This window comes from Hydra viridissima, unplaced genomic scaffold, assembly GCF_058129835.1.
Source record: "Hydra viridissima isolate aposymbiotic clone 2 unplaced genomic scaffold, HvirCarnegie_v1 scaffold_1, whole genome shotgun sequence".
NCBI lineage: Eukaryota > Metazoa > Cnidaria > Hydrozoa > Anthoathecata > Hydridae > Hydra > Hydra viridissima.
Window position 1 is genome coordinate 8,243,768 of NW_028324300.1, and position 14,760 is coordinate 8,258,527.

At 28.6% G+C, this 14,760-nt stretch overlaps 1 protein-coding gene across 21 annotated transcripts in view; it reads left to right on the forward strand.

The window, feature by feature from the left end:
* LOC145188279 (uncharacterized) overlaps window positions 1-14,760 on the forward strand; it is a 32,938-nt gene that overhangs the window by 15,043 nt on the left and 3,135 nt on the right. For 11 of the 21 annotated variants that reach the window (XR_016449397.1, XM_090077018.1, XM_090077019.1 and 8 more), the window contains 4 exons: window positions 322-473; window positions 7,622-7,744; window positions 8,160-8,207; window positions 9,516-9,621. Coding sequence is in view for 19 of the 21 variants with exons in the window: in XM_090077018.1 (XP_089933144.1) it covers window positions 322-473; window positions 7,622-7,744; window positions 8,160-8,207; window positions 9,516-9,621 (429 nt within the window). In the remaining 2 variants the exon portion in view is untranslated. Of the gene's footprint in view, window positions 1-321; window positions 474-2,352; window positions 3,116-3,187; window positions 3,524-7,621; window positions 7,745-8,159; window positions 8,208-9,515; window positions 9,622-9,737; window positions 14,709-14,760 lie in introns of those variants that run through there. The other 10 variants (XM_090077031.1, XM_090077032.1, XM_090077033.1 and 7 more) reach the window with 7 other exon arrangements.

Consider the following 14,760-nt stretch of genomic DNA (forward strand, 5'->3'; position numbering starts at 1 on the left):
TAAAAAAGATGAAACAATTTGGGAAAATTTTGAAACACTACAGTTTTCTTTTTGTATTTAAAAAATAAATGTTTGAAGAGTTCTTGATCAGATCTCAAATAAGAAGCACATAAAAAGCAATTAATACAAATCCACATTAAACAAGTTGGAATAAGATGTTGAAAAGTGTCACTGCAAACAGAATGAAAGCTTGATTTTGACAGTACACTGAACCAGAATCTACGCATAAGGAAGTTATCAATGAATGTACTTTAAATCAATAAACTTAAAAATGGCTTAGGGAAATTAATATGGTATCTAACTGTTGTATCTTTTTTTTAGATTATTTTGGGGATACTTGATGGACAAGATAGATCCTAAAAAAGTTATTGTAATCTCATCAATTTGTCTTATAATATCAACATTTTTGTTTGGATTTAGTTGCTCATTCTATTGGGCTTTAGTAACAAGATTCATGCAAGGTGCTTTCTCAGGTATATCGTGTTTGTTTAATTACACATAAAAACACATACATACACAAACACACACACGTATGTATATATTGAAAATACAGCTAAGGATGATGAGTTTGTTGATACTTAAAGTTTCATATTGGCATACCAGCAATCATCAGCAAAATACATAATGAAAAAATGTTACAAAAGAAAACATTAAAGAAAAAAGAAAAAACTGTTAAAAGTGTTGTTAAAAAAGAATCGTTCTTATTAATGGCTTCAAATTAGTCTTTACTTTCAAATGACACAAGCATGTATTTATTCATATGCCTAAACTTACTCAACAGCTCTTGTTTTTTGCCCCTATATATGGAAATTTCAGTTTTTTCATTTAAGCATAGGGTCCATCTTCTTGTGGCTGGTTGGTAAGGTTGGCATTTTCTAATTATACTCCATTTAGTTATTGGTTTACCGTTGTTTTCTTTTATGCGCCACGTTTCCTTAGATAGTTTGGTGTTGTTTCTGTACTTTGCAGTATTAAACAACTTAATGTGGTTTGCATATCGTAACTTAAAAGGTGGTTCACTTATGCCAATATATACTTTATCTAAATAGTTTGGGAGGTTGGAAGAAGTAACAGTTTTGTATAGTGTTTTTTCATTCAGACAAAGTTGATTTAGGGAACAATATAACCTGCTGATACAATTGCGGATTTCTTATTTTGATCTGCAATTTTGTCGATGATTTTATGATTATGTCCATTTATTACAGATTTTAAATTTGGCATGCAGCTGTAACTAACTTTTAAAGTGTTTCTGTTGAATATCTTGCTTAAAATATACTTTGTTAGAAAATGCTTGTCTACCAAATCAAGAAATGATTTGCTAACTTTAGTGATGACATTTTTGCTAAATGGTGGGTTGTACCATATAATATTACACTTTTGATTATACTTCTTTCTGGTATTATTAGGAGTATTATTATATTTTAATTTATAACTGTAACCTGTTTTATTTAATGCCTTTCCATAACACTTAATAGCTTTGTCAAATATTTTTTCACTGGATGAAAGTCTTGATAATCTGCATTCCAATGAAATGGGTATTTGCTTAATAATATTCGGAGGATTGTTTGATTCCTTATGTATATAGTTTATTTGATTCCCTGGCTTGCTGTAGGCTTGATAAGTGGAATTGTTTTGGTTAAAAGTGATATCCAGGTAGTTAACAATTTTCAAGTTGCATTTGATGATAATCCTTAATCCAAATTACTAATAACTTAATCCAAATTCTTTAAACATTTTGTAATTGTCTTCTTAACTCTTTCTGATTTTAAGCCACTAAAATTTTTAAAGACCGCCAAACCATCGTCTCTGTAAATGCCTATAAAAGTTTTATTATAAACGGATGATAGCTTATTTAATGTAAATAGACCTACTAATTTGCAAACTTCAGCTCCATCAAATGCTCCATCAACATTTATATATATATATATATATATATATATATATATATATATATATATATATATATATATATATATATATATATATATTGTATAGTTTTAATAGATAATTTTTTGTTTTTTTTAAATTGTTTTCTTTTTTAACGTTTTTTCATTTTGTATTTTGGTTGATGATTGAAAATATAGTCAAGGATGGCAACAAAGTTGCCATCCTTCACTATATTTTCAATGTAATTGCTCTTTCCAGCATGCTATTGAGCACTCTTGAGTGAAGAAGACTTTTAATTACACACACACACACATATATATGTGTGTGAGTATGTGTGTTGTTTTTGTATTTATTAGATATTTCTAATAGCTTAATGGGTGGTTTTATAAATCCGGGCTGACTTTGACTGACTTTAAAATGCCATAAGCTAATTTTTTTTTTTTTCATGCTCATTTAATTCTATATAAGTTAATTTAGTTGTTTTTAGATAATTATTATAAATTGAGAAAAAAATGGTGTCCTAGCAAGAAGATGTAAGAAAACAGATTTATGAGTTCTAATTGAATAATAAATCACAAGGTAAAAAGTTCACTGTAGATCACTTCAATGCTGAATAAATTCTAAGAAGCACTATTTGTGATATAATCAAATGTTCTAAGAACAATTCTGGACATAAAAGAGTGCAAGGAAGTGGTTGTGTAGCCAAAATCATGACCCCCATTGTCTTTATTGCGTTTTTCAGGGAAAATCGGTCATCCTTGATGACAAGTCTTACTTTACATTGTTCCACTAGATGATTAAAGGAAACAGCACCTAATACTCTAGTGACAAGACTCTACCAAGCGTTAAATATTGTAAGAAGCACAAGTTCGAACCCAAGCTGCTCATCTGGCTGGCCGCTTCTGACAAAGGTATTTCCAAGCATCTTTTGTCCCCAGCAGCCTCACAGTTAACAAAGCCATCTACAAAGAGAATTGTATCAAGAGTAGATTAGTGCTGTTCATCAATGCTCATTATCCCAATGGCAATATGTATTTTGGTCAGACCTGGTGTCATCGCATTACGCCAAAACCGTGACCAACTGCTACAAGGCCCATGACATCAATTTTGTCAAAAAAGTTGACAATCTGTCTGCCATGCCAAGTGTTGCCCAATCGCAGGGTTGGGGTGTAACGAAGTACATTTCCTTCATTAAAATACTTCGTTACTTTTTTCAGTACTTTTACAGGTAACAAGTTACATTTTCATTGCAGTACATTTACTTTTATTTTCGTTACTTTTATGACTTTTAATTTGTAACGAAATACTTTCAGAAAAATGTACTTCAATGGTTCGAATGAAGTATCATACAGACAATAATATTGTCACGCCAAATGTCATCCAGCTGTAAGTGTTCTACAGTTTTCCACAATTGAATTACGGTTTGTTGACATTTGGCATGATTATAATGGCAGCCTCCAGTAGTGCTATTGAAGATGATAAATCTAAATCTCCTTGGCCACACTTAAATGCGATGTTTAAATGAGTTAACGTTACTAACAAAATTTTAAAATTTATTTGCTTGATGAGTGCACCACAGCCTAAATAAGTTTCAGCATATACTAACTCTCCATCTAACCTCCGGAAACATGTTAAGGTATGTATTTTCTGTATTTAGTGGATTTTTTGTATTTAATGTTTTTAGTGGATTTTTTGTAGTCGTAGTTAATCATTTAATGCTTATTATATCATACTAATAATGGAATGAATTTTCTATAGAATATATGATAATTTTTAGATAGAAAGTCTTTAAAATTTACTTGTTTGAATTTTTTTTTTTTATTAAATAATTTTTTGGAGAGAATTTTTTTTCTTTACTTTGCTTTTTGTAATGTTATTACGTTGTGCTACATTTGTTTGTTCTATAAAGTAAGTTTCAAAAACTTTTCTTTTTTTTTAACACAATGCTTTAAGTTTTTTTTAAATATATTTATATTCTGGAATTTAGTAATTTTTAAATATATTTATATTCTGGAATTTTTATTTAGTTAGTTGTGTAAAATGATTAATTAATTAAAAAGTACAATGAATTTTATTATTTAACAAAATAAGATAGTTGTTGGTTTAAGTTTTTTGTTGCAAGTTTTGATCAGTTTTATTTTTATTACAACTTTAATTTTGTACAGTAGTTGTATACTTGCTTTAACTGTTTAAAAATAAATTAAAGTTTTATTTTATAAACCAGAGTTGATATTGGTTGCTATTGTGAGCTTATTTTGTTGGTTGTTAATATAGAGATGTTGTTAAGTTTTTTATCTTGCCTTTGAACACATGTGTGTTAAATATAAAGATATTTTTAGATTTTTCTGTTATTGTTGTTATATATTTTTTATCTTGTTGGGATACAGCAACCTTCAAAAACATGACAAGTTATTTTTTTGGTTTTTGGGTTTTTAATGTTTGGCGCAATCTTCTCTGTGTTTTTTTCACTTTTGGGTTTTTTTAATCAGATATATTTGATGTTTAATTTTGTTATTTAAAAAATTTATGCGTTATTAGTAATATAGCATTGTTAATATAGTTATAATTTGAGTTTCTTTAGAGAATTCATTCCACTAAAATAAAGGAGTATGACAAACTGATTGCATACAGAAAGCAAAAGATTGAAGATCAGAGAAATCAACCTCAATGAGTTAAGTTTCAGCAAACAGTCAACTTTGTAAGAAACTCTAAAGTTGCATCTCAGGAGACTTTAGATAAATCTGTAGTTGATTATATAATAACTGACCTGCAGCTATTTAGTAAAACTGAGAAGATTGGTTTCAGAAAATTGATAACTACTCTGGCACCAAACCGAACTCTTATCTGTCCTAAAACATGTCATGATACAATTTGGCAAACGCTATCAAGTCATGCGTCAGAAAGTTACTCGCCTGTTACAGAAACAGCGTTTTTTTGCAACTGACTGTTGGTCAGCTCATCATCCGTCATACATTGGTGTCACAGTACACTGGATTGAAGAGTCAACTTTAAAGAGAGGATCAGCAGTATTGGCATGTCGATGCTTGAAAGGATGTCATCCTATAACGTATTAGCAGCTGTCCTAGAACAAATCCATTCAGAATTTGACATTCAAGATAAAACCAAAAAAACTACAACTGATAATGGTTCAAACTTTTGTAAAGCATTTAACCTGTATTAACAAGAGTTAGTTAGTAGCCCTCATGCTGTACCTTCAGAAGAACCAAAACATATATTAGTAGTACCAGCTTTGCCTGCAAGTGCAGTCTGCCAATATTTATTTAGTGTAGCAGGACAAGTGTTCATGTCAAACCGCACTAGAATGACAGATGAACATTTTGAACAGCAACTGCTATTATGCGTCAATGGAAAATTGTAGTAGACCTGCCAATCTATTAAAATAAACCTATTAATGTTGATGAATATATTTGTTTTATTCCAAGAAAAAAAGATTTATAGATAAACTTATTTCTTGTATGTTAGTGTTTGATGTGTTTATTTTTACAACGTGCAAAAGTACTTGTTACTTTGTAACCAAAAAGTACTTTCAGCATACTGACTTACTTTACTTTTTTACTTTTACTTAAGTATTTTTGTTCAGCAAGACTTTTTACTTTTACTTTGTTACTTTTGCAGTCAGTACTTTTACTTTTTACTTAAGTATTTTTAAATGTAACAACCCCAACCCTGCCCAATTGAAGACTTTTGGGCTATTTTGAAAGGGCAAAGTGTATGAGGGTAACTGGCAAACCAAAATAAAGCTTTGTCTGAAAAAAATTGACCTTGATCTTGTATTTTCACTTTTTGGATTAACTTGTCTTAGAGTTGTCTGAATCTGAAGAAACAGACTGGTTGAAGACAAATTAAATTGAAATAAATAAAGAACTAAAAACTTTTAATATAAAAAAATTTTAATAATATTTTTATTTAATCTCTAGCTTAAAAACTAAGGGAGTAATTGCCCTTGAAAGTCAGTCCGGATTTTTAGTAACTAAAATTTTGAAATTTATTTGAACTTTCATCTTAATTTTTTGAGTAGCAAAAGCAGTTTTGTACCTTTTTGTACATTTTTTATCATTAAAATGTTTTTAAAGACAGCAGTTCTTAAATTTTGTTATGATCAACTTTCAGTTTTTTTCGTAAAAGTTTAAAATTAAGTAATAGTTTAGTATTAAATATAGCTTTGCTTTATGCAAATACCATTATCTTTTATATCACCTTCAAATCAATGGTCACCTTTCTAATTTGCTGGTTTAAGATGCATTAGGAGGCTCTCTAAGATTAAAAAAAGAATGCAATTAACTAGCCACTTAATATCTTTAAGATATTTGTTGAATTTGTTGGAATCAATATTACTATTTAGAACCATTGATTCCATTGCTCGGCGATGAATTCTTTTATACCAAAGAGTGTAGACTAATATTTTTTACTTTACCCCCTCATCTTTATTAATTGTATGAATCTATTTAATTGCTTTATTACTATTGATTGTATAACTTTAATCGTACAACTCATTAACACGTTTAGCGTAAAAAGACAGTCATTGTAAAATTTAAAATTTTTTATGTTTTACTTTAAATTCAATTTATTTGAAAACTGTTTGTACCTTTTAAAAGCATGCACTAAAAGCATGCAGACTTTTTTCAAATAGTTTTCATTTATCTACACATCATTTGCTTTTTAAAAACTTATGTATATTTTTAGTATACACATAACAAAATTAGATAACTTGTAAATAAAATTCTGTCTCTAGAAAATAGAAAAAATAATTTGTTCATTTAAATGATGAGCTTATTGGATATGTTTGATGTCTGTGTATTTTAAATTTCTAAAGATCATGATAAAAATAAACACACCTGATCCTGCAGAAAAATCCTTAAAGTTCATAACACACTTATTCCATGTTTTTTTGTTGATTTGGTCTGCTGTGTGGTAGAAAAGAAGTTGCTTAAACTTTAGATTTTATTGCAATCTTGATATATCTCTGATTTGTTAAAACACAGCAAACTTGAACATGGCATTCCTATAGTCCTAATAACTCTCAAAAAATACAATTTCTGGGAATCTTGAAGTTATAAATTACAATGCTAAACATCTAGTGAGATTTGTTTAGATTTTATCTACTTAAAAATTTGGGTTATTGTGATCAAATAAACTAATTGCAAATTTGATATAAATGACATAAAATCAGTAAAGTTTTCTACAAATTCATAAAATCAGTAAAAGGAAGGGTTAAAGGTATAAAAATTCTTTTTGATTTTAATATCAAAGCAGCTTTTTTATGTCTTGCTTCATATTTTTTCATCTTTTAGCTTAAATATTTTAAACAGTTTTTTTATATTTTTGTTGTAAAATTTTTATATAGCCTATTAGAAAGAAACATCTATTGAAAAAAATTGCAATTTCCTGGACTTTTCATATATATTATTGATGGTTTTTTAAAAGTTTAAACTTTAAAAAACTGCTATATAAATTCAATTTTTTTTTTTTATTTTCATGTTCAATGAAAATAAAATTAAAAAATTGAATTTATATAGCAGTTTTTTATTTCTATAAAAATTGATTTTTTTTCTATAAAAATTGAATTTACATAGGGTTTTTAATTCTTCATGTTCAATGAAGTAAAGTTATGATATTCCTTTATCAGAAGTGTTTTTGTATATTTACACTAAGTCACCTATTTTATAAGTATAGATCTTCAAAAAAGTTTTCTACCTTTTTTTTTTATGTTTAGCCTCTGGTTTAGCTTCAAAAGCCATTGTAACACATCAATCTAATGATACAAATATTGCTCTTGCGTTTTCAATACTATTTACATCATACAGTCTTGGGGTTATTATTGGTCCAAGTTTTGCAGGTATTTATTATTTGTTTTAAGTGGATAATCAGTTGTATAAAACTAGTTTATGTACTTTTCGAGTACTAATTATACTATAGGTGCTAGATTATATAAATTATAACTAAGTTGTGACTAATTTATGAATTCTTTCACCTAGATTAGTAAAAGTTTAATAGATTTTCGAATCATTGTGTAGACAATTTTAAAATGCATGAGTCCTAGTAAAATGTTGGCTTTAAACTTGTATATTCTTTCAATGGAAGATGTTTCTCCATGTTTGCAGCTATAGATGTTAGGAAAACAGAAAGTTAACACTGATGCATCATTTATGACTACTGCATTAAAAATGGAAAAAGTTTTTTAAATTTAAAAGTAAATATATAAATCAAGTAATGTTTCTATTAAAATCATTTTTATTACTCTTATGGTTTAGGATTTTTAGTTTTTCTTGCGGAGCAGTATCCAAAAAGATTTAAAAAAGGTGAATTTTTTTTCTTTTGTAGCTTTTTATATCTTTTATTTTGTACTCCCAGGAAGCAAGTCCATAAGGTTGATAAAAAGCTCTTTTAATAAGCCCATGTTTTTACTTTTAGTGTGCTTTTTTATTTTTAAAATAAAACATCTTATACTAAATGTAAAAAGGCAATTGTTTACAATGTCATAATCATTATCACTTTTTCACTGTTTTCATTTTTTAATTGCTGTCATTATCAGCTATTTCTGAGTTGAGTTTTTCTTCAATTGTGTATCATTTTCTCTTCCATATTCTAGAGTCTCGAATTCACTATCATCATCTATTGTCTCTTCTGCTTCCAATTTTCATAAAATGTAATCTAAATTTTTATTTTCTGCTTCTGATTGTTTCTCAGTATTATTTTTCACTTTTACACATAATACACACTTTTACACATAATAATACATAATAAACACTAAACGATGTTAATTGTTTAATACTTATTATGTGTTCATTTATTTAAGCAGTAAAAGTAAGGCTTTAGATGCTCCTGAATAAATTTTTTAAACATTGTCAATGCTTTGTGAGTTCTTGAACTTTATCTTTTTCATGTCTAATGTTTTTACAATCAGTTCCAAAAAGAAAATTTCTAAATAAAATGAATCTTTTTAAATGTTTCACATAAGTTAACTTAAATTAATTTTACATCCAAATAAGTTCAGAGATTTAACTCTATCTGTCACTATAGAATGGAATTGGAAGTCTGATGATTATATAGGCTTAAAATTTTGTTTTTAATGTTTTTTGTAAAACTTCACAAATTCATTAGCCTATTAGCTTGATTTCAGTAGAGCATTTAAAAAGACTTGCTTCTTGGAAATTGTAAATAAAATCTTCCAGTAAATTGTAAATAAATTGCAATTAATGACTGTTTTTTTTTTTTTTAAAAACAATTTGTTTGCAAACAAGTTGGATGGAGGTTTTTAAGTAACTACTTGTAAAGAATAAGGTCTAATTTTTAAAGAAATCATAAAATAAAGTTTTCCTTGAATAAAACATACACAATGCTTATATATGTAACAATAAAAACCAAAGCAGTCAACAATTGAGAATTATACATTTAATTGTTAAAGTGTTCACTCTTGATTACTTATTTTTCATTCTTGGAATAAATATAAAGTATCAGATTAAGCACATCAACCAAAACTTGAAATAAGACACTGAATCTCAGGACAACTATTTTATAAAACATTTTGTATTGTGAAAAGTTAGAATTATTTCTACACAAGTATTTGGATTGTTGTTGTTGTTTTTTTATCAAACTTTTTTTTTCAGATGGTTTCTTCGGTAGGTATGAAATATTTTTGCCTAATATGATTATTGCAAGTTGTATGGTGATATCAACTTCCATAATTGTTTGGCTTCTTCCTTCATGTAACAGGTAACTTATAATATCAAAAAGAAATAATAAGAAAAAAAGTTATCTTTCTAAAATGATTGTGATGCTTTTATTATGACAATTGACCATAAGGGTTGTTTTCATTTTTTTTTTTTTTTTTTTTTTTTTTTTTTTTTTTTTTTTTTTTTCAAGAGAAAATAGTTTCTAGGGCAAAAGTTAAAAAAAGAATTGAGACAATTGGTACCTTTCAGGTACTAATTAATATAAAAAAAGTTCTTCACTTTTTTTTTTTTTTATCAATTAGTGTCTGAAAGGTACCAGTTGTCTCAATATTTTAATTTAAGAATGTACAAAAAAGTTACTAAATTTTAAATTTATTACATTTTTTACATTTTCTAAATTTATTACATTTTGCAGATAAAAAAAAAAAAGTGTTTGTTGACTTCATTTGAAGAAATGTTTAAAAAATTATTCTTTAAATTAGTAGCTCATCCATTTAAAATATTATTCAATTAAATTAGTAGCTCATCAATTTTCTCTTTAGTATTTGTTGTTTTCAAGCAAATACATAGTTTCTATAGCATAAAGTGAAAGTTTCTTTTTTTAAATTTTATGGAAATATTTTTCAGAATATTGTAAAATATAGTAATGTGAAGCAAGTTAACAAAATAGTTAAAGGTTGCAGTTTTTATGAACTTAATTTAGAAACTTTAATTTCAGTATAGTAAAACAGGGTAGAATGAAATAGAGGGTAGAATGAAATAGAGGGTAGAATGAAATAGTTATGACTATGCTTATTCTTTTGTTCTTAATTAATTATTGAATAAACTTTTTGCAAATACTTTTTGATCATGTTGTAGAGGGTTTTTTTCTGAATAAGATGACATCAAATTTTTATTATAAAAAAAAAGTTTTTTTAATAATTTGTTAAGTTTTTGAACGTGTGATGATATTTTTTTTCTTTTTTTGAAAAAAGGACATAAAACTCTCGAAATTAAATTTGATATTAATGAACTTAATAAGTATACTGGTAGAACTTTTTACGCTGGTCAAGAATCTTTTTTCAAGATTAAATTTGCTATTCAGGGAAAAAAGTTATGAGATAAAAACGAAAACAGAGACATGTGGGGTTGAATGAAATACACTAATTGCTCACTTGTTAAATGCGGCTTATATTAATTAAATCTCAAGTGACCAATCAATCTCTATGATTTTTTTGTATAAATTTTAAATCAATTCGTGTTAAACCTATTCTAATATAAAATATGCCTCGAAACAAGTTGCTCTCAAAGAAAAAAGAAAAACCATACACCGAAGAACAAGTTGCGCTTGCAGTGGTCAAAATACAAAGCGGTGAGTTTTCACTTAACAAAACTGCTCAATCATTTAGCATACCAGTAGCAACTCTTCACAGGTGTGTCCATGGTATAGGTGAAACAATTGGGAATGGTTCAAACACAAGATTGTCGCAACAACTTTAATCAACTATGGTAGATATCCTAATCAAATTATCCGATTGGGGCTTTGGTAGAACTTACAATGACATCATCACCAAGGTCAATCTCATTTGTTTCCTAATGGTACACCAGGGAGAGATTGGTTTAAGCTTTTCATAAATCGGTGGAGTCATAAATTAAGCATCAGGCCCATAGACAATATTTCATCACTCAGAGCCGCTTCTTGCTCACAAGAAATAGTTGCAAAGTATTTCAACACACTGCAAAAAGAGTTCAATGAAGCAAGAATCGATGAAAGTACTTCATGTCATTTGTGGAATTTTGATGAAATTGGATTTTCTGGTGATCAAGACAAGCAACACATAGTTTGCTGGCATAGTGCAAAATGACTATTGAAGTTGGCAACAATGAATAAATCCATTATACAGTTGGAAATTGCATCAATGCTGCTGGTAATTGTCTTGCTCCATATATTATTTTTGAATCAAAAAAATGCCTGTACAGAAATTGGTGCTTAAGTGGTCCAGATGATGCCGTTTACGTCATATCTCCATCCGGATGGATGGAAGATAAGCAATTTGTGAATTAGCTTACTGGTGTGTATGTTCCTGCCATTAAAAAAATTCCAGGTAATTAGTTTAATCTTTACTTTAATCAATTAATTACTTAATTAAATAAATCTAGTTATAGTTATCCAATTATAGGCATTCATATTTTAGTCTTAGATGGACATGTGACACATGTCACTTATCGGGTCGTACTTATTTTTATCAAAAACAATATTGTTAATTTGATTACCAGCTCATTCGTCACACATTCTGCAGCCACTAGATGTCGGTGTTTATTGTCATGTCAAAAGAGTTTGGTGCAAATTACTTTAACAGTTTTATACAGAGACAAAGTTCAGCAGCTTATAAAAAGAATGTTTTAGTCAACTGCAAGCAAAACATTTTAGCTCTGGTGAAGTTTTTACACTCACCCAAATAGTTAGTGGATTTCAGAATACTGGCTTGTTTCCACTCAACATCAGTAAAATCGATCAGTTAAAGTTGCAAACTGCTAATGCATTTGAAACACCGTCATCTTAACCTGAGCCTTCATCATCTCAACCACCAGAATCTATGAAAGTACCACAACCACTGCTAGCACCAGGAACTACACCATCTCAGCCACTACTATCTGAATCTATATCAACAACATCTAGCATCAGCATGTGTTGCAAAGCATCAGCATGTGTTGCAAAGCATCAGCATGTGTTGCAAAGCATCAGCTTCAAAGTTACCTCCAAAACCAACTCGCCTGCAAACAACCTTTAATAGTCTAGTAACTCCGGCTATTCAAAAGGAAATTCAAAAAGAGGTTGAAAAACAATTGCAATAGGCCCAATTGCTTGCAGCAGCTTTGCAACAAATATTTCGCATCCAACACACTGACACAAAAAAACGCAAAAATGTAGATGTACCAAGGTTCGATGGGGAGTGTCTCAGTAAACCTGACATACTCGAAAGATTGAAAGATGCTGAGAACAAAAAAGCAGCAAAGCAAGCTAAAAAACAATGTAAGCTAAGCTTTAATGACGAGTAGCAAATAAATCAAGCAACAACAGCAACTCCAACAAAAATAACAGCTGTAAACCAAGTCAAGTGTAAAAAGTGCTGTCAAGTTTTAGGCAAAGCTTCAACAAGTCAATATATGGAATGGTATCAGTGTGAAAATTCAAAATGCAAGGTTTGGCTTTGTCAAACATGCATACCAAAGCGATATGTAAAAGGCACTGAGTTTTATTGCACCAAAAAGTGCCGCACAAGTGACAATTCAGCTCAACCTCTAGTACCTCTCTACAACTTGACATCATCACAAAAATAAAGTTTTTTTTATTTGGTTGTTTTTAATTGTTAATATTGGTTTCTTTTTGTTTGTTTTTTTAGTTAAGTGTTGTTTTAATTACACATAGATTTGCGTATTTCATTCTCCCCGATTGTGAGAGTAGAATGAAATAACTTTTTTTTCAATTAAATAAAGTTTCTTAAAAAAATAAAAAACTCTTTTACTTGATTTGTATATATATAAATACAGCTCAAATTTCTCTACAACTTTAAAAAAAAATAATAATAATTAAAAACCTTTTTCCCTTAAAAAAAAATTAATTAAAATTCTTTATTTCATTTGGCCCCATTTTACTCTATATATAGTGAGCAGTAAAAACCCATACAGTTTTATGCTAACAATATTTGTTCCTAAAAATACTATTTTCTTGCGAATTTTGACTTCAAGTAAATTTAACACTAATGGTGATATATTAACACTAATGTTAATACGTTAAAATTAATGAAAGCATCTAGTAACAAATTTTTAAGAAAGTTCTGTTAAAATTTGAAATTTTGATATTTCCAGGTAAATGTTTGTATCTTTATTTTGAAATCACTTCCATTTTTGTCTAGCTATAAAGGTTTTCAAGATAAGCTATACACTGTGTATTCCAGCTGATCCCATTGGTAGAAAAGGAAAGTACTATATACTTACATGGAAATGTAAAAGTTTAAAAAATATATAAATAAAAATGTTTAGACAGAAGAAATAAAGAGAAGAGTGCTTTTTGGGTGACATTTTGTTAAGCAATTCATCAATATGTTTCTAGGACATAATCGAAATGAACATACTTAAATGCAACCTAGACTTTTTTTTCTTTCTTTATTATTTTGTTTTCTAACCTTCTGATGCAAACATAGACTTTATCTTTAGCCCAGTGAACACATCATCTATAACTTTGTTATCTGATAGGTTAGAAACCTGGTCTCCTTAAAATGTTTCACCACTGCTACCTAATGCTTTAACAAATTGTCTATTAATCCCAACTTTCTATTGAGTGGCAGTGGAACAATTTTGGTCACAGTTATTAAAGCAACACTCTTCACATTAGACACAATTATATTCTTTCAGACAATTTTCTTTGAAGATAGTGATTTAAAGTGTCTCTACTGTCCTACAAACATAAAAAACAAGATTACTTGGTGAATCTCTAATCCAAAACGAACATCTTGAAATCTCCCTTAAATCCCATGTAAAGCGCTTGTAGTTGAACTTTTGTAATGAAGACTTAATATTGTTGTAGACTTTTGAGTGTGCACTGTGACTTGTATGAAAGAATGTTGGTTCCTATTTTAAGTTGTTCTTATAGAGCTGTAAATAAATAGCTGCTGTAGGTCAGGCTGATGTGATACCAATTGCTTAAAACAATCCCATCATATTTGAACAGAACTAAAGTGACTATTCCATTTGGCATTGGTGCAATAGAAGATGGCAAATCAGTATAGATTATCCTCTTTTTGTCCTTTGACTTCTTATAACCACAAACATCCACCACATAAAAGTAACAGTGATTCAGTGTTCTCTCTCTGCAAATGCTGCAAACTTACATAAATAGTATACTTTTTCTGGTGTTTCTTAACCATTCTTTTAATGTTGATTTTCAACAGCCACAGAAAAGCTCAGGATTTATCTTAATACTTAGTTAGTTTTCCAAACACTTTTCATAAGTTTGGTTATATTTGTCATCCCTTGATATTGCACATTTCAATTGAGTAGGTTCGATATAACATCCATAAACAGTTCCATAAATGTAGCAGAAACAGTTTTCTGGTAATAGACAATGTTTAGAAGCTGTTATAACAGGTGATTGTATAATTTATTAACACAAATGGTAATTTATTAACACTAATGATAA